We start from the raw sequence: 27,340 nt of genomic DNA, 5'->3' as shown, positions 1-27,340 counted from the left end.
AGGAATCTGATTATAGCACTCACTCTTTAAATTAGACACTGAATTACACACTTTCCAGTTTAACTCATTCTTTGTTTTATAACCTATCTCATGACCTCAACTCCTACAGCCAGCATCTCACTATACCCACTGTCCCCATTGCTAAGACAACATTTAATGACGGAACTTGGGAGTCTGGCTTGGAAGTGCTGTGAGGACATAAGCACAGCTCGTGAGTGTGTTTAAGAGCTTAATTCAAGAAAGTGGAGACTTAATGTCAAATGATGTCCTGGAGGTTGTTCTTCCTGCTCTTTACCATGTACTGTGCTATTGTTCTGTTTGCCCAGGAGGAAGGCCCATACAAGGTCTTGAGCTCCTGTGCAGTAGAAACCAAAAGCCTGGACCCAGGAGCCAGGAATCCACCCTTCACTACCACAGCTTGCCTTGTTCATGCCCACAGCTATATATGATCCCAGCATTTATGTATCATCTCCTAGATTGCAGGTTCTGTGTCAGGAGCTGTGACCAGGGATGAGAATGGGGTTGGGTTTGTTTAATAACTTCACAAGGCCTTGACTGTGAAGGACCCAGACATCTGCTTTAGAGGTACCTTTCCCAGACAGGTACCCTAAAAGCACATTTCCCCTTTATTAAGGCTCTCCTTTAGTCTGAGTTAGAATAGTTAAGTGGATTTCTTTCTTTTTTTTTTAAAAAGTATTTATTTATTTATTATATGTAAGTACACTGTAGCTGTCTTCAGACGCCAGAAGAAGGTGTCAGATCTCTTTACGGATTGTTGTGAGCCACCATGTGGATGCTGGGATCTGAACTCATAACCTTTGGAAGAGCAGTCGGTGCTCTTACCAGCTGAGCCATCTCTCCAGCCCAAGTGGATTTCTTGAAAACCAAAAATATAGTTGAAGAATTGGATCATTCTAGGTAGGGAAAAAAGCCAAGGGTTTGGTGAGTTAGAGTAAGAGGTGCATACCCTGCCATATTTCCACCTCTACTCTTCTTAACCTCCAGGTCTGAAGAGCTTTCAGACCTAACAGGTTCCAGTGTACCTCTAGCAGTTCCCCTCAGTTGTCTCCAGGGAGGAGTCTTTTTTCCACTGTGTGTGTGTGTGTGTGTGTGTGTGTGTGTGTGTGTGTGTGTGTGTACGTACACCATCTATATGCAGGTGTCTACAGAGACCAGGGGAGATGGTCTGTGCTAGTCCTAAAGGTCACCATAGTGCAGTGTAAACTTCCCAACAAGGGGCCTGGGAACAAAACTGGAATCTGGAAGAGAAGAAGAGAAGCAAGCACTATTCACCACTGAGCTGTCAATCACTCTAGCTCCCTAAGCAGTCCCCATTGCCACCCTGTGCCTGATCATTCCATGGCTTTATTTCTTGCCCTTGTGTGATTTTCCTGTGGTATTAGGAGAACACAGCATGTCACATCAACCTCCAGAAATCTTCAGGTCAACTTAAGGACCTTCCTACTTTGTACAGACCCCACACCTGCAGAAAGTATCAGAGAATGGATTTCCCTCTTTCTTCAAGAGAATAGATCCTATATGCAACCATCAAGGGGAGGAATGTAGACTATATGCTATGCTCACAGGCGGGAGATGTGTGCGGTACATCATTCCCAGGTTCTTAGATCTGAATCCCTGTATCTGTTGGGTCAGCCCGCCCAGCCACTGTGAGTGTGCTACTGATTTTACCCCTGAGGATGCAGAGTAAAGATGGGCTTTCCTCACACTCACTGTCATGGAAGTAAAGCAGTGAGTCAGGATTGCAGTTCCAAGAGGTTCAGCTCTCTTCCCTTCCTCCATGGAAGAGCTAAAATAAAAACATGGTGGCCAGCCTGAGCTCATGTCACCTGACCTTCAGCCTGTGTTAGTCCTGAAGGTCACCTCAGTGCAGTGTCATCAAACTAGTTGTGGACACATAAGACTAACAGGATGGTGGTAGGGAACTGGGAGAGTTGTGACTGTTGGTCCTTAGAGAAAGATGTGAGGCTGATGTCACTATAAATCATCTTGGAGAAGGGTTAAGGTAATTAAACAATCATTATTAAACTCTTCCAGTAATAATGTTCAGAGTTGAAACAATATTGAAAAAAACAAGTAGAGAGAGAGAGAGAGCTCCGCATTATGACACAGGCCTTTAACCCCACCAGGGTTGAGTGGTTCTCTGTGAGTTCAAGGTCAGCCTGATCTTCATAACAAGTTCCAGGACATAGACTATCCAGAGAGATACATAGACTCTGTTTCAAAAATAAAAATTGATAAATAAGCAAAAAACAAGTAGTGAGGGTGAGAACTGCCCTGTTTATGAACTTACACTGGCCTAAATGCCAATGGCAATCACACCACTGAATGAAACAGCCTTGTCTGATAGAGCAGTCCTTCCAGGCTGCTAGGCTGAAGGAAAGAAGGGACTCCTTAAGCACCTCCCGAGGTGGCCTCTTAAGAGGTAGTGTAATAGGCAACTTGAGAGAATAAGACTCCTTTATGTTGAATATTTGTTTTACAATACATTTCTCACAAGTTTTAAAGAGGAAGAAGACCAAATGAGTTAAAGAACTAAGCGGGGCCTGGAAAGGGCTCAGGAAAGATGCACTTGCTGTTCTTGTGGAAGATCCAGGTTTGGTTCCCTGCATCCACATAGCAATTCACAACCATCTAACTCCAGCTCTAGGGGATCTGATACCCTCTTCTGACCCATATAGGCTCAGCAGTCATGTGCACATACAAATGTGCAGGCAAACACTCAGACACATACAAATAAATAAATGTGTAAAAGATAAAAAAGCTATCTAGAGCTTCCTTTATGGAGAGTGACACCCAACAAGGAATTGAACCTAGGGTCTCATACATGCTAGGTAAGTAATTGGGATTATAAGTCTGCTCTTCTAAACTTGGCCAGTATAACGCTTCTTGGTTTAAACTATCAATGAAGTATTTTGAGGTTCAGCATTCATGTTTCCAAGTGGGACAAGATGAGAACTTCTTTGGGATGGGATCGGATGGGATCGGATGGGGTAGAGGTTTAGATCAAATGTTAACCCTCTAATTCATGAGCATAGACAAGATATATAACTTACAAGCTTCCAGCTCTGTAGTAGGGCCAGCTGCCCTAGCCATACAGTTGCGCACATTCAGGCCCATTGGAAGCACTGAGTGTCTTGCCTCATACATTAATGAGTATTTTACTTTTCCTTCTGAAGTTTCATGCTTCCAATCACTATTGCTGATGACAAGACATGCAGTGTTGACAGAAGACCTAGCTTATCATTCCCTTAATCCACCCCCAAGATGGACCTGTGCTAGTTCCCAGTCCTCCTAGTCCTTCCCAGAGCTGTCCTCCTAGTGACAGACTACTATGACAACACAGGTCTCTAACCAAGGAGAAGGGAACTTGGTGTGAAGGCTGAGTCCACCTGCATGTGTGCCCCTTCCAAGTGGCAGGTGAGCTGTGAGCACACTCTAATGAAGGGCTGAGGAACAGTGTGCGTGTCAAGGACATCTTGTGATTAGTGTTAGAGTCAGGATGTTCCTGTTTTGATTTTGCTTTTAAATCTGTTTACCACCTGATTCAAGAGTATTGTAATATCTTCTTTTACTTCATCGCAAGTATTACTGGGTTATGCTTAATTAAAGACTCCATAGCCCATCAGCATCAGAACATAGATTCCTAGGGATCAAACTGAACTCTCAGACTTGATGGCAGATGTCCACTGAGCCACCTCACCAGCCTGTGATTTTTATTTTATTTTTATTTTTTAATTCCCCAGTTTCTCCCTCAGCGGACCAACCTTAAGAATGAAGCCCCTTGCTGCAAGAGCCTGCCATTATTCTCTAGAGGGCTGCTTAGGTGTTCAGACTTTGCAGTCAAGTTTGTTAAGCCTGGTTCTGCCTCCTAATTAACACTTGTTTATATTAATTAGTTGCCACATGTACAGAAGGCAGTGGTCCTTTTTTGAAGTCTCCAGTTACAGACCTAATAATATCGGGCCTGAAATGGGACTTTCAGAACCTCCCAAGGCAAGGTAACAGCTTCCAAGTCCTCTACAAGTTTCTCTTTCAGGCATAGACAGCCATTTTTCCACAATGTTCTTCATTCACCCAGAAGGATGGATGGAACAGGACGGTGTGCACAGGCTCTCCTGAGTTTTTGGTACTCCTTGTCAGGTGTTAAAACAAAGGGGACCATTGTGTTTCTTGGAACTGATCTAAAAGTCTGTGTTTGAGATTAAGATCTAAGGAAATGCATTTCCGTTTAACACCCAGTAGTTTCTGATTGTGAAAAGACTCCCAACCTGTGCATCGGCGCCGTACATGACTACAGACTACAGCCTCTTCTGTTGGTTCCTTTAATTAGTAGGAATTAAGTGGAGGCTGCTGCATATTTTGAGAATAAATAACACTGTTTAAACTTAGGAAGCCTTAACCATTAACTTAACCGCTGGCTTCTCGCTGCTACATGTCTCCTGAATAGATCAGCATAATCTTAACTAGGACTTAAAAATCCTTCATCCTCTCTCGGGAACTTAGAACATGAAGCCATGGGAGCCTTTGGAGGCTTAATGACTTTAATTATGGCAAGAAGTATCTTCTGGTGGGTAGGAGTGCAGCTGGTGGGAGAGCCATTTCTCAGTGAGGCCGGATGGGAGCTGGCAGAAAGGCAGTCATGGGGGAGGGGGCTGAGAAGGGTGACGGGGGATGGGGGGAGGTTGGCCGCAGGGCCTCTGAATTCTGAACTGTGTTTGTGGCTTCAGAGCTTTGATCACTTGCCAGGGAAACCTGGAAGGTCAGGCCAGGCTGCAGCCAAGCCCTGGAATGAGGAGCCAAGTCAGTGGAGCGGGCAGCTCTATGTCACCGCCCTCACCTCCCACCCAGGAGGAAGTAACCCTATCTGCAACCCCATGCTTTGGTCCTCTTTCTGTGTTGGTTTTCTTTTGAATTGGGGCTCTAAGGCCTGCAGTAAGCCTTTCCAAATGTAACTTGGTAAAATCAGATATGCCGTATGTACTTTAGAGGAAATCAGGGCTTATTTTTGTTTGTTTTTAATTCTGTGTGTGTCTAGTACAAATTACTCCAGAGCACAGGTGATCTCTCCTGGTGGCTTGTGTCAGGTTTCCCCATTTCTTTTAACATTAGCAGCACCCCCACCCCCTTGTTTCTTGGCACCAAGTTTTTCTCACTGGTTCTCCGTGTGCCCTGGTGTGTGACCTCATTTCCTATGGAATGAAAAGTTTCTGTCGGAAAACAGGGCCCTTGATGAGTCGTCTTTGAGCCCCTTTGCCTGGTGTGACTCATGCTTTAGGGCACAGGGGCTGTGCAGAATATGCAAGAGCCTGGTGCCTGGGTGGTCACTGCCTAGAGGAAAGCAAAGGAAGGAAAAAGTGAGGAGTGAATGTTTAAAATCCATTTAGTGATCTCCAGAGAGAAGTGATATACAAGGACCCAATGAGTGGCGGCTTGGACCAGGAAGACCCACCAAGAAAGAGCAGATGGTGGTGGTAGGTATGGTCAGCTCATAGGTCCACTGGTTGATCTCCATTGGTACGAACAGCCCCTACCACAGCCACCACCACTTTCCCCTACAAGACCTCCCTGGCAACAGGCACGAGACCCTGTACAACATCAGAAGCTTGTTACTGCCACTCTGCACGTCTGTAGGCTGCAGAAAAGAATGGTGTCTCTCATGTTGGTGCTTAAGAACTGTGAAGCTGTGGTTTCTGCAGCCAGTACTCCTAGAGAGCCATGCTCCGTGTCTCAACAGGTCCTGTCTGTGCCTTTTTCTCTCTTGTAAGTGGTAGGATAGGTTCCATCAGTCCTGTAGGCCAGAGGAAGGCCAAGAGCACATGTCCAAGAGTAGTCATCTGGCTGCCTTTTCCTCATTGGAATTCTAAGGGAAGTTCACTTTCCTCTAGAGAGAGAAGGGACACAGCACACATTGTAAATGGACAGGATTTTTTGTTTTTCTTGAGAGCTTTGAAATCCAGAGATGTGTATGTACAAAGCTCAGAGCCTAAGAGCCAGAGGCGGAGTTTAAGACTTTTGAGTTAAAGACTGGCCAGGGACAAGATGTCTGCCTCAGAATTCAAAAGCCTCCTCAGCAGTACTACAGAAGATGGTACAAATAAGAAGGCAGGCCTTGAAATTTGAAGTGTGAAGACTGCAGATTGCAGAGTTCCAAGAAGTCATAGCTAAGTGTTTAGACCGTTCCTGATTGAAAAATTGGATCCACAGGATACCCGTTAGACAAGAGTGGGCTATTGTCAGTGCTGGCAGCAGCAAAGCCCAAGTATGGCTTACTACTGAGTGAGACTGCTGCTGTGTGAGCACAGCAGGGCTGGGCAGTTCCCTGGTGCTGAGAATCAAGTGTGAAGAAGTCTAACACCCAGGCTGCCCTCTAGTGTGGGAAGCTTTGGAAGACTGGTGCTGCCATATGGAACTGGGTGCAAGGGTTTGGTAATGCCACGAAGTGCAACTTAAGTGAGGTAAAGCTGAGCTTTAGGGATGCTGTACTTCCTACAATGGGAAGGACACTCCAAGAACCAATAGGAGGACATTCTGGTAAAAGGGAGAGGGCTGGAAGCAGTTAGCAAGGGAGGTCAAATTTTAAGCAGCCTTATAAGCAATATAGATCCCTGCTGAGAAAAGTCCTTGTGCTGTTCTGTTGGTAAGACTGACTGGGTAGGGAGAGCCCTAGGGAGAAAATAGTTGTGACTCACAAGATGGTGATAGGGTTGCAACAGTGGAGAAAACTAGTAAATAGATTTGGACATTGAAATCAGTATAGCTCGGTAAGCAGTTAAATGTAAGGGTGAAGCAACAGACTAGTTTCCATGCGCCACCTTGAGAAGGGAGCCCAAATTGTAGGAAAGAAAGAACTGCTTTTATTTGGTTTCATTTCTTTGGATTTTTCAAGACAGTGTCTCACCATGTGTCCCAGGCTGTCATAAACTCTTTATTCCTATGACTGACTCAGATTTGCAGTGATGCATCTGCCCCAGCCTCCTGAGTGCTAGAATGACAGATATGCACCACTACAAACAACTTAAAAGTCAGGACTGAATTAAACATAGGCCCATGGCATCCACATTGTCCTGCACAAGAAATAGCCCACAAGTGTCTGAGGTAATGTACTCTGTTCTGCTCTGGAAATAGCTGCAGAAGTTTGGAGAAATCCAATCTGAAGCAGAACTCTGTTGCCAAGTCAGGGGAAGCAGTCTTTGGGCCTCCAGTACCCTGAATTCCCCACTGTGGTCATTTCTGCCCACTTGGGCTAAGCTGCTATTTGTAAGCACATCTGAGAGTTCTGTGAGTATGTTTGTGAGTTCATAGGGTGCAGGGAAGAGACTTCTGCACCTTCACCTTGCTTAAGAAAGGGGGTGCTCCATTCAGAGATTATCAGTGCATTATGGTAGATGCTTCCAAAAGGTCCGTGTTTGTGTCTTCCTTGAAGTATCTGTGACACATTATTTGGCTATCTTAAATTGTTTGTAGATAGAGCTGTATAATTGTATGTTTTCATACCAATAACTACCATTTCTGTTAGGTTGTAGATGTGTGTGTTTAGTTATTGGCTACCAGAGCAAAATATCGATCCATCCACCTATGAGAATAAGATATGAGAGAGGGGTTGATAATCCTTTCACCCAAGCATGCTGTACACCATGGAGCACTGATCCTAACAAAGCCTGCTTCACAGCAGGGAAGGTTTATATATGCGTTGCTCTGGCAGGCTTTCTAATGCTGGGTAGTCTGGAGCTGCCCAAACAGGAATATGCTTCGCATCTATCACAGGTAGCTCTAGAATATGCAGAGCTTCCAGATGATACCAGCTAGGAAAATAGGTCATTTTCAGATATGCACTTTGGGAAAAGCCACTCTAGAGACAGGATAAGCAATCTTGTGTTCTTCATCTCTTGCCCTATACCCCTGAACTATAAACCCAACCTTTCCTGGTGCTGCCCCACAGGAATGGTATTGTCCCACAATCACCAGGTGCAGGTGACTTGCTCCATAAGGACAAACACCTGTCACTATGTCTGTTCTTCTCAGGGCCTAGCACACCTAGTGACTGGCTAATCACCATTGTGGAACCGCTAAATTAGTAAACGGTAATACAAATGGAATCCGACCACTCCTCACTGTTATGTTAATTAGATGGCCAGGAGCCATCTGTTTTGTTAGGCTTTATGGAGTATACAAATGCAACCTATAACTTCTACCTTTTGACCCCTAGGAGTCTCTGTTATACACTGGACATGCCTAGTACCTGAGTAAGACATTGGCATGTAGGACCACTCAGATATTTTAAGGACAGGTGCCACAGAGAATGTAGCTAGGCCCTGCCTGCCTATTTTGTTCATTTATGTCGTCTTGCTTTGTCATTTATACAGGCTTAAATGAAATCTAAGAAGCATATTCTGTGAAGATTCGTAATAATCTTCCTATTTCTTTGGTAGTATTTCTCTGTCTTAAGGAAATTGGAATGAAAGTCAAGATTCATTTAATATAATAGAAAACAGACATAGTACAAATATCAAAAATACGTGAGAAAGATCCAGGCCGGATGGTGAAGGACTATAATCTCAGATGTTTAGGAAGACAAAGCAGGGGACTACAAAATCAGAACATGCCTAGGCAACTTGGGGAGATCCTGTGTCAAAGTAGAAAATGAAAGGCGATAAAAGAACTGGCGATAGACTGCTTACCTAGCACGTGTGAGGGAGGCCCTAGTACAGCCCTCCAAAAGGAGCAGTCTGTGAAGGGGCAGATCACCATCGGCACACACTGTCAATCCCAGCACTCAGAGGCAGAGGCAGAGGCAGGAGGATCCCTGTGAGTGGAAACCAGCCTGGTGTGTACCTAGTAAGTTTCAGGACAGCCAAGGCTACAGAACAAGCAGATTTACAGCATGTTTTACATACCTGTAATTTCAGCACTTGAGTTGCTGAGGCATCAGGATCATGAGTTCAAGAGCAGCTTAGGCTACAAAATAATACCCTCTTAAAAAGAAATGGGGCTGGAGAGATGCCACTGACTGCTCTCCAGGGGACCTGGGTTTCAGTTCTCAGCCCATGGAGGAACTTTCATCTGTCTGTAACTCCAGTTCCAGGGGACCCAGCACCCTCACAGACATTAATGCAGGTAGAACACTAGTGTCATACAAATAGATTTAAAGAGTGCATACACATTTAAAACCGTAATAGTCACACACACACACAAAATGATTGGAATCCTTATATGTTAGAACTTCCCATAAGCAGCTGACACATACATCAGCTCTGGACAACTCAGCTCCTTGTTACAGTCATCAAGAACTCCAAGCAGTGGTTTGTTACTGCCCTCTCCTGTGAGCCCAGCTTGCCAGTGGCCCTCGCCTGTCCAAGTTCATTGGGCTGTCTTTCCTGTCCTTTCTTTCAAGCAGCTTTATCTTGGGGGGGGGTTAAAACAGTAGGGGTATAATACTCTAATACTGTATATACTGCTCACAACACTGGTAATTGTCTGACTAGGTCTTAGATTTGTTTTAAATACAATGATCTGGCAGGAAGTTGACTAGATAAAATTGGAAGTTATCTAAGAAAATTTGCTCAAAGAATTTGATTCTAGGTTTTTAAAATTATATTGAGTCAGGAGGAAAAGTGTAAACAAGCAGTAGTCTATGATTTTAAAAATATAATGAAAACTCCGTTTTGTAAACGAAGATTACTCGTGGCCTTGAGGATTAAACAAATTAAGGATCAATGTATACTAGGTAGGCACTTTACCACTGAGTAACATCCCCAGTCACCACAGTCTTTTCTAAAGCCATCTCTCTACAGACAAGATCTGAATAGGATCTCCTCCCATCAGCCCTGATATGTGCAGGAAATACCGATTAATTCAGTAACATATAATTTTTGTTTTATTTTTGAGACTTAGAGTCCATGCATTAGTAAATTGTGTCTGAAGTTGGGCTGTAGATGGGATTTAAGCACTTTATTCTCTACTTGCCTTCCTCACCAAAAAAGCAAGTATGTTTTAAAGCCTCTTCTGTAGGCTGAGACTGGAGCCCAGTGTAAAGCACATGACTGGTGTGGATGAGGCCCGGCTTCATCCCCAGCCCTGTGATGTCTGTCCTGAATGGATCATGCCTCTAGAACGAATGAACATTCATGTTCCTGCGGAACAAGAAATACTGGGAAGCCCAGGAGGCCCTCTGGCTGTGTTCCCTGAGGCACATTCCAGGAAGGCATTCCCTACCCACGGGCGGCAGTTGCTGCCAGCCTTTCCAGGTGCACCAGCATCAAAGCTAGAGGAACACGCACTCCAGTCAGGACTGAACGCAGAATTAAAAACATGAGAAGCCCTCTTGATTTCTTCCTCTAAGGATGGACTTTGTGAAGAAGCCTAAGGTACTGCTGGGGCAGAAACACAAGCATCTACCCAGAAGCCTCTGAGCTGTGCCCTCAGGAGCTCCTGCCCTAGGGAGTTTAATGGAAGAGAACAAACCTGCCAGCTTGGCTTCTTGGCAGGGCCATGGCTGTTCTGAGGCTAGGACTAAAAGAGATTCAGTGAGTTAAGATGCAGTGATAGAACACTTGCTTAGCCTACACCGAGCCTGGGTTTGACCCAGCACTGCCTAGAAGAAACAGAAACACTGAATCTCGCTGCCCACTTGGGATCACTGAGGAAACAATGAGGTGACCCTCAGGCAACTGTCTGTTTTTAAGGAAGCTGCCTGTAGGACAAAGGCAAATCTTATAGCACCATCAGGACTCCAGGGCTTCTTAACTTTCCAAGGAACATACTATTTCCCTAATATCACTAAATTTGACTTGCTGATCCCAACTTCAGGGAATTGGCTTAAAAAGCAGTGGGGTGACACTGCCCTCTAGTGGTCCAGTAAAGTATTGGGTTTGTGCACCTGTCAGTACAGACTATTCCTGTGGAAAGAATTTGGATTTATTCTCACACTTGGGCCCATGGTGCTGTCACCTCTGAGCACTGGCTGAAATTGCCCATCTTTTAGCATGCTGATTTGGGAATTTGTTTTTGTTTTCCCTGTATTTTTTTTAGAATGGCTGTCTCTGTTACAAGAGTTCAAGTCCTAAAAGCAAGGATCTGTCTCATGTCTCCTTCTGCAGAATCAACTCTGTTATTCACTTAGCTGGAGATAAAATTAGAAAGTTCATTGAGGTGGAAAGGAATCTTTTCTCCCTCTCTCCCCCAACAACAACAACAACAAAATGCTACCACTTCCCATTTGTTTCTAAGCCTTCTTGCCGTGTCCCTCTGACCTCTAGTTTTCCAACTGGTAGAATTATCCAGGTCTCTGAGCGCTTACAGAACTCAGCTTCCTGGGCCTGCCTCAGCCCCACTGAACCAGTCTCTGGGGTTGGAGCCAGGAAATCTGCTTTACAAACTTCCCAAGTGGTTTTTGATGTGCAGCCTAGCTTGGCAGCCAACTGCTCTAAATCCCCACTTACTGGTTTTTATAACGAACCCCCCACCCAGTCTCCAGAGGTCTTCAGCTTGTGTCACGAGTTAAAAGTGACCATTTTGAGATTCATTCAGAAATAGTCAACATGCTTTCTTAACTGGATGACATGGGAAGGAAGAAAGAACCACAGAGACAAACCAAAAGCATTTACTCAGGTTGCCAGGGGCAGTATGTTTATAGCAGAAATACCAAAACCAATACCTGTGTGCTGGCTGGGCAAGCTGCCCTCTGTAGTCTTGTTTCTATGTCTCAGCTGGATGGGGGTCGGGAAGAGGCAGGTCTGCAGCAGTCAGTTACTCATGCCCACCCATTCTAAGTCCTCAGGCTCTCCAGAAGATAGGACAAAGCAGGTGGCATTGTCTCCTGTTTTGCAGATGAAAATGCCAAGGCTTAGGAAAGAGGATCAACTTGCTCAGGGGCACAGACCTTGCTTCTGTCCAGTTCTGCCTTCTGAAGCCATGCCTGATTTATAAGACCAGTGTTGGCAGAATCAGAGGACAGACTTGCCAACCTGCTCTTTTTCACTCCACCAGGCCAAGAGAGCAGTTCAGCGGGGAGCTACTGCAGTTATCTTTGATGTATCTGAAAACCCAGAAGCCATTGACCAGGTAAACTACCAGTCCTGCTGTCTGCCCAAGAGGCATTTGCCATGGTCATCTTGAGTAGGCACTGTTTTGACACCTTTGTCTCCGATCCTTTTACTTGTCTGCTGAAGTAATATGCCTGTGTTTATCATACCTGAGAGGCATAAAGAAAGTAGTTGTGGGTTGAGGGGTTAGGGATGAGGGACATTTTCAAAAAGTCTTTGGGTTTTGGGCAGCTCAGCCCATCTTAAAAACAAGTATAGCACCCTATCCTCACCTTTCTGAACCCCCAAGGCTGTAATTCTTGAATACTTCAAGAATTTCCAGGTGGAGGTTTAGCATTCTTTTCTCCCCCCTTTCTCTTTCTCTTTCTCTTTCTCTTTCTCTCTCTCTCTCTCTCTCTCTCTCTCTCTCTCTCTCTCTCTCTCTCTCTCTCTCTCTCTCTCTCTCTCTCTCTCTCGTGTGTGTGTGTGTGTGTGTGTGTGTGTGTGTGTGTGTGTGTGTACACCAAACAAGCACTCTACCACTGAGTCACATTCCGAATCCTCCCTTGTTCCTTAAAGTAAGCACGTCTTAACTGGCACCCTGTTGTTTGTCAGCTGAACCAAGGCTCAGAAGACCCTCTCAAGAGGCCAGTGGTGTACGTGAAGGGTGCAGATGCTGTCAAGCTAATGAGCATTGTCAACAAGCAAAAGGTGGCGCGAGCCAGGATCCAGCACCTCCCTCCCCGGGTGAGTGGCAGCTGCGTGGCTCCTCTGGGTGCTTTGGTTCCCTTTGAGCTCTCAGCCCGCTTCCCTATGTCTAGAATGCTGCTGTAATGCAGGTTCCTAGAAGTGGAGCTCCAGTGTAGCACAGGAGGACAGAGAGATTTTCACCCGTGTGAAAAGAGATTTTCTTTATTTGTAAAACTTTGTAAAAGTGTATAGAAACAGACATTGTACGCAATGAAGTCTGGTTTCTCCAACCTGGCATTGCCCCGTTGCAGTTCATTCTAAGAGACAAGCCAAGAAGATGAAGGATGACACCCGTAGCACTTGGCTTCCTTGTTCCCTTCTCTCCATCTGACCTAAAGATGAAAAAGAGCCTATACTTCCTTCTTTCAGTCATGTACATTACTCACTTAAAACTCCCTGACTCACAAATAAGAATTTTAAGAATTATTCAAAACATTAAAAATTACTCAGGCCTCAGGCTGACATTTTGGTGACAAGTAGTGGTCAGACACCTCTTCAGTGCGCTGAAGCAATATTACTGCCCACGGATACCTCACCCCGAGGAAAGAAACAAGGGAAGCTTGTGCAACTGATATCTTCTCCTCAGCCCTGGACTAAAGCATTCTAGGAATCTAGGGCTCCTGCCCCATGTATTTGTTTCCTTCCTCCCCACAATGAGTGAACTGTTCCCACGTGGAGGGATTCTTCCACTTGCACCAAGCATCTGGGTAGCAGAGCTATACCCTATCTCACTAAGGTCCTGTTCTTATTGGCTAAATGCATGTCTTAGGTAAAGCAGCTTCAGGTAACAGAAGGCAGTGTTTGCACAGAAGAGATAAAGACTGCCAGAAGGACTTTAGTTGGTACAGGGCTTGCCGAGTATCCACCGAGTGTGCAGTTCATTCCCCAGCACTGTATAGCCACTGTGGTGGCACAACTGTGATCTCAGTACTTAGATGGTGGTGGCTATAGAGTTAGAAATCCAGGGTCATCTTCAGTTCAACTCAGTAGAAGACCAACCTAGAATAAACACTGCCTGCACCCCCTGCCTCACCCGAAGTAAAGAAACAAGGAAAGTTTGCAGAACTGACTTGCTGGCTTCTTTTTAAAGGAAAAAAGGAACTTTGGTAAATGTGACTCATTGTAGTGGAAGCTGATATTTGTGGAAGCAGTGTACAGTTTTCTAAGTTGTTGCCAACCATTAAATATATGGTTAGTAATCATTATTCCCTCAAAACACATCATTCCTTTGTCTATCACTGTGATTATTTGTGTTTATTCAGAGGGGCTTTTCTCACTAGTTATACCAAACTTTGCAGTGTTTTAATGGGAGGCCGAACTCTACAAATGGCTCTCTCACCTACTGGAAGCCTCAGGCCACACTAAAGGCACCATCACTGTGCATGGGAGCAGAACCCCAGGAGCTTCCTACACACAGGGACCCTGTCCTCATCCCTCCACTCCACTTCCCAACCAGGACTGACAGCCATGTGCCCACCAGTCAGGCCAAAGAGAGCACGGTTCATGGCGTGTGTGTTCTGTTCCAGCAACCCACCGAGTACTTCGACATGGGGATTTTCCTGGCATTCTTCGTCGTGGTCTCCTTGGTCTGCCTCATTCTCCTTGTCAAAATCAAGCTGAAGCAACGTCGTAGTCAGGTAACCCCTAGGACTGTTGATGAACGGGTAGCTATAACAAGCCCGTCACTGTGGCTTACAAGAGGAAACCCTATAGGCAGAGGGTTGTGAGAGGGAAAGCAGGAAACTAGGATTTGAGATATGTGGCGGTGGGACACCTTGGGAGAGACGGTACCTTAGATAGTGACTGTCAAAAGGAGAATGTTTCTGTTGTCAGGAGTGTTGAGGGGCCACCAGGAGCAAGACAGGGTTAGGGGTTAGTATTTGTGCGCTCACGCTGTATGTCAGATGCTGGGCACTCATGTGAACTGTCTCATTTCCCTGGCTTCCTTCAACTAGGAGGGACATTTGGCCTAGAGCCTTCTAAAATCCAATGTTGTACAGAATTGGGAAGTATCAGAGACAGGCAACTGCCTTTCCTCTTGAAGGCAAGACTTTGTAGTAGAGTCAGTGTCATGGACACTGTTGGGTCTGGGAAATACAGTATCTATATGAGTTTTGAACAGTTTCTCAAGGATCTGTTTGATTGACCTAAGTGAGATTAGTCTTGTCTGTCCTGGTGTCCTGAGTGCCATGGCCTGGGGTGTGCCTCCCACTGTTAATGATTACCAACACTGACAATGCTCTGCCATGCAGAATTCCATGAACAGGCTGGCCGTGCAGGCTCTGGAGAAGATGGAAACCAGAAAGTTCAACTCCAAGAGTAAGGGGCGCCGGGAAGGAAGCTGTGGGGCCCTGGATACACTTAGCAGCGGCTCCACATCTGACTGTGCCATCTGTCTGGAGAAGTACATTGACGGAGAGGTAGCTGCAGAAACGGCCTGCCTTGGGTGGGGAGGGATGTGCAGGCCCAAGCTGTGCTGGGGACCACCATGACCATGAATAGAATTGCCTACAACCTAGATTCAGTGTGCAGGCTTCTAAAGGCTTCTTCCTGGGGCTGGGAAAACACAATACTCTGTAGATGATCTAGTTAATAAGTACATGGTCAACCAGAGTAGTAGCACATGTCAATAGTTTTAGCACTTGAGAGGCTACTCAGAAAGGTTGTGAGTTTAAGATCCCAGCTTTGAAAAAATGCACGTGGTTAGACAGAAAATATGTAGATGTAAGAACAAGTTGCTTGCTTTGCTTTGAAGAACTAGTTGAGTAATGAGTATACTTGGAAAAAGTCAAGAGATTTGATGCCTTTTGTTTTTGCTTGTGGCTCTGTATTAATAGTTGCCGGTATCAGGAGCTGCATAGAAGCACCATTGACATAGAGCCATCCAGCATTATCATTTTGCTACCTTTATGTCTGTCACCAAGGAGGTTAGGTACATACAAAGTGGGGAGCAAAGCCCCCGAGAGTCCAGGCCTTGGACAGCCCCTAGATAAGATCACCCCCTGACGTGTAGCTTGCTGGGTGGAAGTGTTCTTACACAGGCCCTTGGATAATACTCTTGCATAGACTATAGACTCCTGGGTTCTAACCTAGCCCAACTAGATTATTGGTTTGTGAACTTGGCAAGTGGCTTCATTCTGTGTCTGTGCTTGTGACACCAACCAGCATACTAGATGCTCACAAAGGCTATTTAGGTGAGAAGATACATTTTTTTAAAAAGATTTATCTAGTTTTATATGTGTATGAGCACTCTATTTGCGTGTACTCCTGCATGTCATAAGAGGGCATCAGATCCCATTATAGATGGTTGTGAGCCACTGTGTGATTGCTGGAAATTGAACTCTGGAGGAGCAGCCAATGCTCCTAACTACTGAGCCATCCCTCCAACCCTGATACAGGCATTCTAAAGCACAATATTGGTTATTTATCTGAATATCACTGTGTTAGACTGGTGGGAAAAGAAAAACAAAATAGAAAGGAATAAGAAGAAGTCAGGAGGATACTTTGGTTTGGAAACCCATCATATTCTTCCAAATTGGCTGCTTTCCTTAGAAACCAAGTTGCCACATCAAGTGTTCCTTTTCTACATGACCTCATTCAAGGGTACTTAGAGGCAACCAGCTATAGTCCAGTGGTTCTCAGCCTTCCTAATGCTATGACCCTTTAACAAGTTTTTCATGTTGTGGTGACCCCCAACCATAAAATAATTTTCATTACTACTAAATAACTGTAATTTTGCTATTGTTATGAAATGTAATGTACATATCTGTGTTTTTCGATGCTCTTTTGTGGTCTTGATCCATAGGTCAGGAACCACAGATCTACACCATTATAGATGGCCTGGGGTGATTGTTACTCTCCCTGTAAACCCTGTGCTCCCCGGCCTGTGGTTTTGGACTTAGGTGTACCCCCAGCTCATGGGAAAGGATCTGCTTCCTTATGCTCCTTGTCCTTTAGCCCTAAAGCTGTGATTGGGGCAGGTGGATTGGGCAGTTTCCTTCTCCTTATGGGCTCTACTTGAAGGAATGAAACCAGTCTTTAGAGTTATGGAAAAAAGTAAGAAGTACCTTGACTTTCCATTTCTATAACAAATGCTCGCAGTATAAACAGATAAAGAGCAAAGGTTTGTTTAAACACATAGTTTTAGACTTTTGTTTTGCTTTTAATGATTTTATTTGGTCTATGTATATGAGTGCTCTATCTACATGTATACCTGAATGCCAGAAGAGGGCATCAGATCCCATTATAGATGGTTGTGAGCTACCATGTAGTTGCTGGGAATTGAACTCTGGACCTCTGGAAGAGCAGCCAATGCTCTTAACTTCTGAACTGTCTCTCCAGCCCAGTTTTGGATGTTTTAACCTATGCACTTGACTATAGTCCTTTATTAGGCTTATAGAGAGGCAGCATATCATGGCAAGAATATGCCATGACTAGTACTGGAGAGGTGTTCAGTGGTTATGAGCACATGCCTGACTTGGAAAGGCTCAGACTTGTGTTCTCAGCACCCTCTCCTATTCTCCTCAGGCAACTGCACTCACATGCACAGACATCAAACATGCATACACATAGTTCAAAGTAAAAGTTAAGGACTCATGCAGCCTTGGAAGTCTTGTACTATGCAGCCATGAATTGCTCAGAACAATGGATGTCTCCTTCTTCTGCCTCTTTTCTAAGCATGCTTTCTCTCACGCTGTGGACACCTCGTCCTTGCTCTTTCTCCATGTATCTGACTCTAGGCCAGCTTAACTCAAGTGCCATGGCTCTCTTCCTCCTCCATTCTCCTGAGCAGCTGCTGAGACACACTGCTGCCTGGCTGGAGTTTTCTCTTTATCACTAATAACATTATCCAGGAGGACACAAAAAGAGGGAGAAAGGAAACCAGATCCCACTTAGTTCCCTTCCCTGGTACTGCCAAGCTAGGATCCATATCACAGCAGGGGACACCAGCACAGTGTTCCAAGTGTCTGTCCCCCATAGGCTCCATTGAAGCAATCCCGTGTGAGGCTGAAGGCAGAAGTACCCTCTCTCCAGTCCATCCTTCAGTCTGTGTTCTTTCTCTCTCTGCAGGAGCTTCGGGTCATCCCTTGTACCCATCGGTTCCACAGGAAGTGTGTAGATCCATGGCTGCTGCAGCACCACACCTGCCCCCACTGCCGGCACAACATCATAGGTAATTATCACGGGCCTTGTCACACCCTGGCCCTACACACTATGGCAAATGCATGATAACATGCTGTAGGCTCATGGACAGGCTGAGCCAACAGGCCTTCTGGACGTCACATGTGGGCCTTAGGTTTTGGAAGTTGGTTGCACAGCTCTAAGCAGAACCTAGCATTAAGGATCACTTTGAGCTGCAAGTGATATGACTCAGTGGTGGACTGTTTGTCCAGCGTGTGCAAGGCCCTAGGTTTGACAGCCCCGTTAGTCCCCTGCCTCTAAAGAAAATCATCTTGTGTTTGATTTGAGTTTCCAGTTAACTAGGATCCTAGCTGGGTGTGGTGATGTACACCTGTATACCCGGCACTCGGGAAGGTTCAGAGTCATCATTAGCTTCACGGCAAGTTGGAGGCCAATCTGGGGTACAAGTCTGAGGGAGAAGAGAAAACAAAACAAAACCTCACTGTTCTGACCTGGCCTCCTTAAGCCTAAGGCCCCATCACTTTAGCAGATGGCAGTAACGTTGACTGCCCAGGCCTAGACTACAGGCTTGTTTCCAGGGACACAGGAGTGATGAATAGCAGTGTTTGCAGCTGCACCCACATCATCATTCCAGGGCAGCGTGGGAGGCACTCCCCTCTGTGTGTGTTTTGCTCTCTGTGGAGTCTATGTGGGGAGATGGGAAAAGAGACAGGCCAGCCTCTACCAGTTTAGCTCAACTTGGAGACAGCAAGTTGAGGGTGTGGCAGGGTCAAGCATAGACGTCCCTGGCACATAGCTTCACTTGATACTTCAGTCTCTAGCCCATTACCTTGTTTCCTCCACCTCTTCCAGAACAAAAGGGAAATCCAGGTGCTGTTTGTGTGGAGACAAGCAACCTTACACGTGGTCGGCAGCCAAGAGTGACCCTACCAGTACATTACCCAGGCCGTGTGCATAGGACCAATGCCATCCCAGCCTACCCTACCAGGACAAGTATGGACTCCCATGGCAACCCTGTCACACTGCTAACCATGGACCGGCATGGAGAGCAGAACCTCTATTCTCCACAGACACCCACCTACGTCCGTGGCTACCCACCCCTGCACCTGGACCACACTCTGGCCCCTCATCGCTGTAGCCTGGAACACCGGGCCTACTCACCAGCCCATCCCTTCCGCAGGCCCAAGTTCAGCAGCCGCAGCTTTTCCAAGGCAGCTTGCTTCTCCCAGTATGAGACCATGTACCAACACTACTACTTCCAGGGTCTCAGCTACCCAGAGCAGGAGGGCCAGCCAGTACCCAGCGCCACACCCCGGGGCCAATCCCGTGCCTTCCCACCAAGTGGTGGCAGCAGCCTGCTCTTCCCCACAGTGGTGCACACGGCCCCTCCAGCCCACGTGGAGAGTGGCAGCACGTCTAGCTTCAGTTGCTACCATGGGCACCGGTCTGTGTGTAGCGGCTACCTAGCTGACTGTCCTGGCAGTGACAGTAGCAGCAACAGCTCTGGCCAGTGCCGCTGCTCTTCCAGTGACTCCGTGGTGGACTGCACAGAAGTCAGCAACCAAGGTGTGTACGGGAGCTGTTCCACCTTCCGAAGCTCCCTCAGCAGCGACTATGACCCCTTCATCTACCGCAGCCGGGGGCCTGCTGTGCACCTTGAGGGCTCCCCTCCACCAGAGGAGCTCCCAGCAGCACACAGTCAAGGTGCTGGGCGGGGTGAGCCATGGCTAGGCCCTGCCTCTCCCTCGGGGGACCAGCTGTCCACCTGCAGCCTGGAGATGAACTACAGCAGCAACTCCTCGCTGGAACCCAGAGGGCCCAACAGCTCTACCTCAGAAGTGGGGCTCGAGGTTTCTCCTGGGGCCGCCCTGGACCTCAGGAGGACCTGGAAAGGGGGCCCAGAGGGACCATCATGCGCTTGCTGCTTTGAGCCCCAGCCCTCCACCCTGGGCTCTGGGATAGGAACAACTGCAGGTGGCAGCAGCTTATTCCTGGGTCCCCGGCTCCTTGAGGACTGCAACCCGCCAAGTGGGGAGCCACAACTAGGGAGCTCCCAGGGCCTGTATGGCCTTCACTCAGACCATTATCCTAGGACAGATGGGGTGAAATATGAGGGCCTGCCCTGCTGCTTCTATGAAGAGAAGCAGGTGGCTCACAGTGCTGGCAGGGGCGGTGGCTGCTACACTGAGGACTATTCAGTGAGTGTGCAGTACACACTCGCCGAGGAGCCCCCACCCAGCTGTTATGCGGGGCCCCGGGACCTGAGCCAGCGCATTCCCATTATTCCAGAGGATGTAGACTGTAACTTGGGCTTGCCCCAAGACTGCCAAGGGATGCACAGCCACAGCCCCTGGGGTGGGGCACTGGGCTTGGACGTTCCCCGACTCCACTGGAGTCTGGGGACAACCCGGGAAGAGGAACAGGCTCCATGTTACCAAGCTGAGGTGCAGCCTGGCTGCTCTCCAGAGGAGGCAGGTGCTTCCAGGGCTGGCCTCTCCAGTGCCCCCCAGGACACCCAGGAGTCCCATGCCCTGGCTGCCGAGGCTTCAGGTGAGAGAAGATGACAGTAGTATTTGTATAGGGATCCTCGTCTCAGGCCTTTGTTGTTTGGCTTTCTCTGTGCCCTTGGCTTCCGTACCTGATGACTTTCAAGCATTGCTTCTCAGCCCTGCCCACCCTCAAACCCTCTATCTATGATGTTGACATCTTCTCCCATCAGATGCTTATATCGCAAAAGCATATCTCAATTTCATGAACTATTCTGCATCTCCCATGGTTCCTCTTAGTCCATCCCTGTGCCTGTTAGAGAGCAAAGTCCTGACAGAAGTCACTGTAATTGTTTGCTGTCCCACTTGGGAGGCCCACATCACAGTCCTTATACTAGAAATCCTGTAATGACTTTGAGTTACCTTTATAAGATGTCTGCTTTTGTGCGTTTCTGTTTTGTTTTGAGACAGGGTTTCTCTATGTAGACCAAGCTGGTCTTGAACTCAGAGATCTCCCTGCTTTTGCCTCCTGAGTACTGGGAGTAAAGGTGTGCACTGACACTGCCCAGTATAAGGTATCTTCTAAATGGAGATGTTCCCTTTAGTCCAGCTTTTGTCCTGTTCCTGCAGCATGTCAGGTTCATTTCCATCTCCATCTGAGATCCTTCTAAGCTCAGCTTAACAGCCTTCCCTTCCCCATCAGTATCACTCCCTCTGCTAGCTCCTAAGTCATCTCAAGCCAGGCACCTCATGGGAACATCTATGTGATCTGTGAGGGGTCTCCCCTGGTCTTTCACAGGCCCTGGGAATACACTTAACTTCATTTCTACCTTCGCTTCCATGACATCATAGGGCTTCCAGAACATTCAGTATAGCCATCAGAGGAGACCTGCTCACCCCCCACCCCCAATAACTCTTCTCAATGTGGGCTTGTACTTCTCGAGAAAGGAACCATTGCTGCCCCCATTATCACACATGGTCCACTCACCATAGTGAACCATCACTTCCACGGGCCCCATAGGCAGGCTAGGGATGCTCAAGGACCTTACCTGATACATACTGCCCAAAGCCTGCCGTGCTGGCTCTCTCCACACCCTTGATGACTGTTCTCCCTCTCTCTCCCAGGACCAGGATCTGGCCCAGGCATCGGTACGGGAGCTTGAGCTCAGAAGGAACTCTTATGTAGAAATCGTGAACTGTATGGAGACTTCAAAGTTTGGCTTCCTTCAAACTAATACACACACACACACACACACACACACACACACACACATTTTAGCTTTGACAAACACAAAAGTGGTAATAAAAGAGAGCCCTCCTCAACCCAAAATGTGAGCCACCTGTGACATCCCTTCCCCATTAACAAACCAACAGACAAAATCTCTTGAGTCCTTTGCCTCTTTAATAATGTGTTCTATTTTATAATGTGTGCTTGGGTTTCTAAGGTGTGTGGGATTGCGTTCTCTGCTTTTTTTCTAAGATATTATATGTAAATGTAAAAAGTTATTTAAATATATATTTTAAAGAACCCCAAGTACCAACTTCTGTTGAAAAAGAAAAGAATCACTGCTGCATTAAATGAACCACATCATGCGTCGATACTGTCGTCTCCCTGGAGGGACCTCAGGCCTTTGAAAAGCTCAGGGTTACACCTGCCTTATTGAAAATGAACCAGAAACTTGAAGTAAAAAGCTAGTTGATATGGGTACAAACTCCGAGGAACAATACAAAGCTGCCTCTTCCTTCTTCCCTTTTTTAAGGCAAATTTGGACTTCTGGGCTTCTGGGAAGCCACACCTGCAGGCCGGAGGGAAGAGGGGCAGTGTCAAACTATTATTGCCTAGGCCCGGTTTACTGGGTACAGTTCTGCCCATTCTCTTCTGTTCCTTTGGGTCATGATCCCAAATAAGAACAGATATCGCAGTCTTTATGCCAGCAGAGGCTGTGACTGTAACCAGCCCTGTTACTAGGGTCTCTCCTGCACTCTGACCACTGGGCAAGGGAAGAGACACTCTCACCCTGTCTAGCCCTGGAGTCTTCTGTAAAATTATTTTGAGCTTCATGCCATCAATTGCAGGGGTAATTTAAATGGAGTGTGCAGGGTGGATACCCAGGAGGAATGTTGTTTTGTGACCTTGGTGTCCTGTGGGACTAGAGGAACAAGCTCTCCTCTCAATAGCAGTGCACCGCCCCTTGAAAAAGGTATGCTGGGGCACACAGTGCCCATGGGTCTAGGGAAGCACACCCCTCAGCTGTTGCCCCCTTAGGTTGCCTTCTTGGGGGACACATGCTTGAACCCAGGAGCTTGAACACAGGAGTGTACTAAGCTCCAGTTGGACCAGTCTCCCATCCCCAGAAACAGGCCTCTGCCTGGTGGCTGCAGTGGCTCGCCCTGCCAGCAGATGTCTGCTAGCCTGTCTGCCTGATGCACTATTATGTACTGATTCTCCACAAGACAGACTATCAGATAGTTCAAACCCAAAGGGTAGGCTTTTGTATATTTTTTCAGCCTCTTTTTTTTTAAGGGGGAGAGTTTTTTAAACCCAAACCACTTTTGGTTGTTTTTGTTGTTATTGTTTTAAAGATGTTTTGTTTATTTTTAAAAGGGAGAGAGAATCTATTTAAAATCACTTCAGGGATTGTAATCCTTTGTATTCAAAATTGTCCTTGTTCTTAAAAGTATTTTCTTTTCCTTAGAGGAAACTAATCGGCTTGGCCCTGTGTTCGATAACTCTTCTGGTCACTTTTAGCCATTCATTTAGCAGATGTCTTTTGCCATCGGGAAGAGTTTGGCCCAGTAGGTCTGAAAACTCAGTTATGGAATGGGCACCACCTGGGTCGACAGAAACGGAAATGACCCTTCTTCCAGCTAGACTCCCAGGAAGTCATCCCAGGGTCAAGACTGCACATTTTAGATGATCAGAGTACTTTATTCTTTAAAACCCCATCCTAGGATGAGGACATCTACTTATTTCTATCCAGAATCTAACAAAAGATGTCCCACATCAGATGATCCGGTTATTTGCCCTTCAGGAAGTAGCCATGGGGAAAGTTGTTCTTCTGCCCAACTCTGGGGGTCGGTGCCTTGAGGCTCCTCCCCTGGGCCATGCCCAGTGCACCTGTTGCTGAGGGTGTGAGAAAGACCGACACTGTTGACATGTGATCGGGGCTGCCTTTATTTCTGGGGCCAGGAGTAGCAGCTGCTAAGAACAGCAGCTTGCCTTACTGTGCAGTAGGAATGAGGGCACAGCTTTTAACATGAACTGCAAAGTGCAGCTTCTCATTGTTGAGATGTGTGTTGTTTCTGGTTTTGGTTTTTTTGTTTTGTTTTGTTTTTAGTGTCTGTATGTGCATATTTCTCCATTGGCTGAAACAGACCCCAGAAAGAATGCCACTATGTCAAATAAACAAGTCCAACTCTCCCTCAAAAAAAATGCTATCAGTGGGTGACAGGCACTTGTAATTCTTGTAGTTTTGGACTAGTAAAAACAAAAGGAAGATTTAGAAACAGTTATCATCTTTTTGTTGCCACATCAGACCAGAATAAAACCTATCTTATGTCACCATTTAAATCAGAAGAAATAATGCCTATGAGGTTCTGAGACTCCCAGTTCTGTCTGTACCCTCTTTTGGGGAGGGGAATGTAGAAGAGGAATGTCAGTAGTGTGTGGGAATTGTATAATCATGGACAAGGAGCACCCCACGCTCCCCTGGGAGCCTCTGTAATGTCTGAGTGTGTGATAGCAAGTGTGGGCTTTGAAACCAGCCCTAGGTGTAAACCAGCCATGTCAACCCAAACTCTAGAATCAAGTGGGAATGGAAGTTTAGTCATTCTGAACCATGAGGTGCCTCTGTGTCAGCTCCAGAAGCTGACCATCCGTCTCCTCCCTCCAGGCCCAGACCACTTTATTGGGTTCTGTCTTTAGTCCTGTGCTTCAGGTTCTTCCCTATGTGCTTCTGGTCTCAAAGTTCACACAGGACTAATGCTTTTAAAATGTGGTCTGTAAAAGAATTTGAAAGTATCATCTTTTAAACTGACCTGCCTTTTTACATAAACTTTTTGTATCGTGTTGATCTAATGACGCTATTTTATTTTATTTTTTTATATCTCCCATAGCACTTAATATTTTGTAAAGATTTTTTTGTGATAAAATGGTCTAAGGGCTCCTTTTCAACATTACCATTTTAAAAACTGTTTTAAAAGCTAGAAAACAACTTATGTATATCCTGTATATGTATAGCAGCACATTTCATTTATGGAAATATGTTCTCAGAATATTTATTTACTAATATATTTATCTTAAGCCATGTCTTATGTTGAGAGTGTGATATTGTTGAAATAATCATTGAAAATGACTAACAAGGCCCTGTAAATATATGATAATTGCACACAGATTTTACATATTTGCAGACCAAAAATGATTTAAAGCAAGTTGTAGTCTTCTATGGTTTTGTAACAAATTGTACAAATGACTGTAAAAAAAATACAATTTTATCAAGTATGTGTTACATGTGGTCATTGCTGTGGCTCCTGAAGTCTAGAGCCTGGGCCAGTGCTGAGTTCCATCTTACTCAGAGATGCCTGTGACCTTCTGCTCCTGTTAACAGATTCCAAGTCACAGGGTATTCCAGTCATCAGAGTATGGGCTGGCCTCTGTGGGTTATATCCTTGAGTGACAGTGTGTGGCAGGAACCTAAAGCAGGGAGGCCACAACTTTCAGGCCATCCTGGACTACAGAGTGCATTCAAAGCTAGCCTGTGCAATGTAATAAAACCCGTCTCAAAAAAGTAAAAAATGTGCTGGAGTCTGGGCACCTGCCAACAGTCAAGGTTCTAGGTTCAATCCCCCACATCTCCCTTCCCCTATTCTATGACATTCCCAGAAAACCAGCCGGGCATGGTGGCTCACACCTTTAATTCTAGTGCTTGGGAGGCAAAGGCAGGTGGGTCCCTGAGTTCAAGTTCAGGGCTTGGTCTACATAGTTCTAGGACAACCAGCTCTATGTAGAGAGATCCTGTCTCCCCACCCTCATCCCTAAAAAAGAAAAGAAAAAGACTGGGACTTTGTCTCTTTTCCCTGGGATGATAGTCAATAATAGTTTATAAAGCATTCTGAGATGAAGTCAAAGGTACAGTTTATTTTTCAGACATACTGCAGAGAAGACTCAAATCCTATGAGTTCCTATTATTTTTTATCCTAGCTTGAACCGTTCCTCAGTGACAGCGGCCATACTCCCTCCCAGCTTCAAGCCCCTCCACGCACTCCTGGTGGCAGCTGACTGTGCAAGGCTTCCCAGGGCCTTTGTTTAATGGCCTCGCCTAGCTCTTGAGCTCTGTGCCTCTTGGGGCTTCCAGAAGGATCTCACAGCATGGACTCTACCACAGTGTGGTACAGAGCCTGGTAACCCTCAGTGAGGATGCCATGGATAGTGGCATGACCTCCAACTGCTGTTGCTCTTGGGTTTCAGGAAGCAGTGTCCAGCCCTTCCAGGCTGTCGTCCCACTGTCCCTGGACAACACTCGGGTAGTGGCTGCATGTTTGGCATATCTGCCCTTAAGATCTTGGCTGACTGTTAACTTTTTCTCCTTTGAACTTTCTTTTACTCAGGCCAAGAAGAAAGCAGAGATGTCAAAGTTAAAACTTGAGAAGGGAAACTCTGAATAATTATCTGGGATTTGTGTCTGAGTCTTGACAACAACAACCAACATTTGCCTAGCATAGTCTCGTTACTGAATACCTTTACGTATGTCACTGGGTAGTCCCTGGAACTCTGTAGAGTCAGCAGAGGTGGATTTAAAGGTGGGAAAAATGGAATTGGTTTGCACAAGGCCACAAAGTTTAGGGACTTTATAACTACAGCTGACATCTATTGCATACTAAGTAAGCTATTTATTCTCTGCCAACCCATCCAAAAGGCCTTTGCATTAATTCATATATATATATACATATATATATTTATTACTGTATTAATTCATTTATTCTTCATGGAACCCTGTGAGAGAAGGGCCAGTATCATCTTTTTTTTTCCCAGCCCCCCTCCCCCCGCCCCCCAGTATCATCTTATATGATAAAATCAAGACACACACTTGAGACTTGGACTGACAGCCAGTCTCTAAGACATACTGTAGACATACTGAGTTCTACTGGCCACCATAAAGTGACAGAACTGGACTCGTCAGGCCAGACCTCTAGTTGCCAAATTCTATGAGTGCAAGTTCACAGACTCTAGGTACCTCAGCTGTGTATACAGAAGCATATACTACCCACCTTTTCCCTCTTCATTCTCCCTCATTGCCAACTTCCTTTTGTGTATATTAAGTCGTCCTACAGAACTAAACAGGATGATCCCTGACTCTCCTAACTGTAGATCTGGTGTTCCATCCCTCTATCACAGAGACTCTTCTACCCTTATCCTGTCTTCAACGTAAGGATTTTCATCACCTGGTAGGGAAATCTCTGCCTTTGGCTTTTCCTTCCTCCCATCCATCTTAGCACTACTGGTAGCTGGTTACCTCTCTGATGCCGCCTGCAAACCTGTACTCTGGAGTGCCCAGCAGCTGGCCTAGTGGCCACTTTGTCATGGTATTTCTTGTGTCTCTTGGTGCCTTTCAACACCATGCTGTCACTGGGCTTCAGTCCCTTCAAGAATTTTGTTTCTCTGAGTTTGGAAGGCATGCTAATAGAATTTACCCTTTATTTGCCTCTGAGCATGTCCTTGGTTAGAGAGAATGAATTGGCAATTAACCAGCTCTTTACCACTTCCCAGTGGTAAGGTGGTACCTGGTGCTGGGTGCTTTGCACCCATCTGACTGCACAGATGTTGATAGGACCACATAGTAGTCCTGTAGCCTGGTGTTCAATGAGATGGATTATTTGGAGCCCATAGGTGGGGATGCTGGGATCTTCTCTCACATTGGTTGG

At 46.2% G+C, this 27,340-nt stretch overlaps 2 protein-coding genes across 2 annotated transcripts in view; one reads left to right on the top strand and one right to left on the bottom strand.

Moving 5' to 3' along the window:
* The window catches only part of Znrf3 (zinc and ring finger 3), a 164,587-nt gene extending 139,669 nt beyond the window's left edge, over positions 1-24,918 (top strand). The window contains exons 3-9 of the mRNA XM_052198227.1: positions 12,007-12,081; positions 12,657-12,788; positions 14,318-14,428; positions 15,044-15,211; positions 17,862-17,964; positions 18,786-20,483; positions 21,545-24,918. Coding sequence (XP_052054187.1) covers positions 12,007-12,081; positions 12,657-12,788; positions 14,318-14,428; positions 15,044-15,211; positions 17,862-17,964; positions 18,786-20,483; positions 21,545-21,582 — 2,325 coding nt within the window. The 3' untranslated portion in view covers positions 21,583-24,918. The remainder of the gene's footprint in view (positions 1-12,006; positions 12,082-12,656; positions 12,789-14,317; positions 14,429-15,043; positions 15,212-17,861; positions 17,965-18,785; positions 20,484-21,544) is intronic.
* Positions 24,919-25,663: 745 nt separating this feature from the next.
* On the bottom strand, positions 25,664-27,340 carry C11H22orf31 (chromosome 11 C22orf31 homolog; the record flags this gene model as incomplete). The annotated part of the gene is given in 5 exon segments (XM_052199711.1): positions 25,664-25,857; positions 25,860-26,021; positions 27,121-27,199; positions 27,202-27,294; positions 27,296-27,340. Coding segments are annotated over 5 exon segments (573 nt in total), but the record flags the coding sequence as incomplete, so codon positions are not given.

This window comes from Apodemus sylvaticus, chromosome 11, assembly GCF_947179515.1.
Source record: "Apodemus sylvaticus chromosome 11, mApoSyl1.1, whole genome shotgun sequence".
NCBI classification, from domain to species: Eukaryota; Metazoa; Chordata; class Mammalia; order Rodentia; family Muridae; genus Apodemus; species Apodemus sylvaticus.
This window is presented reverse-complemented; position numbering and strand designations above follow the sequence as displayed.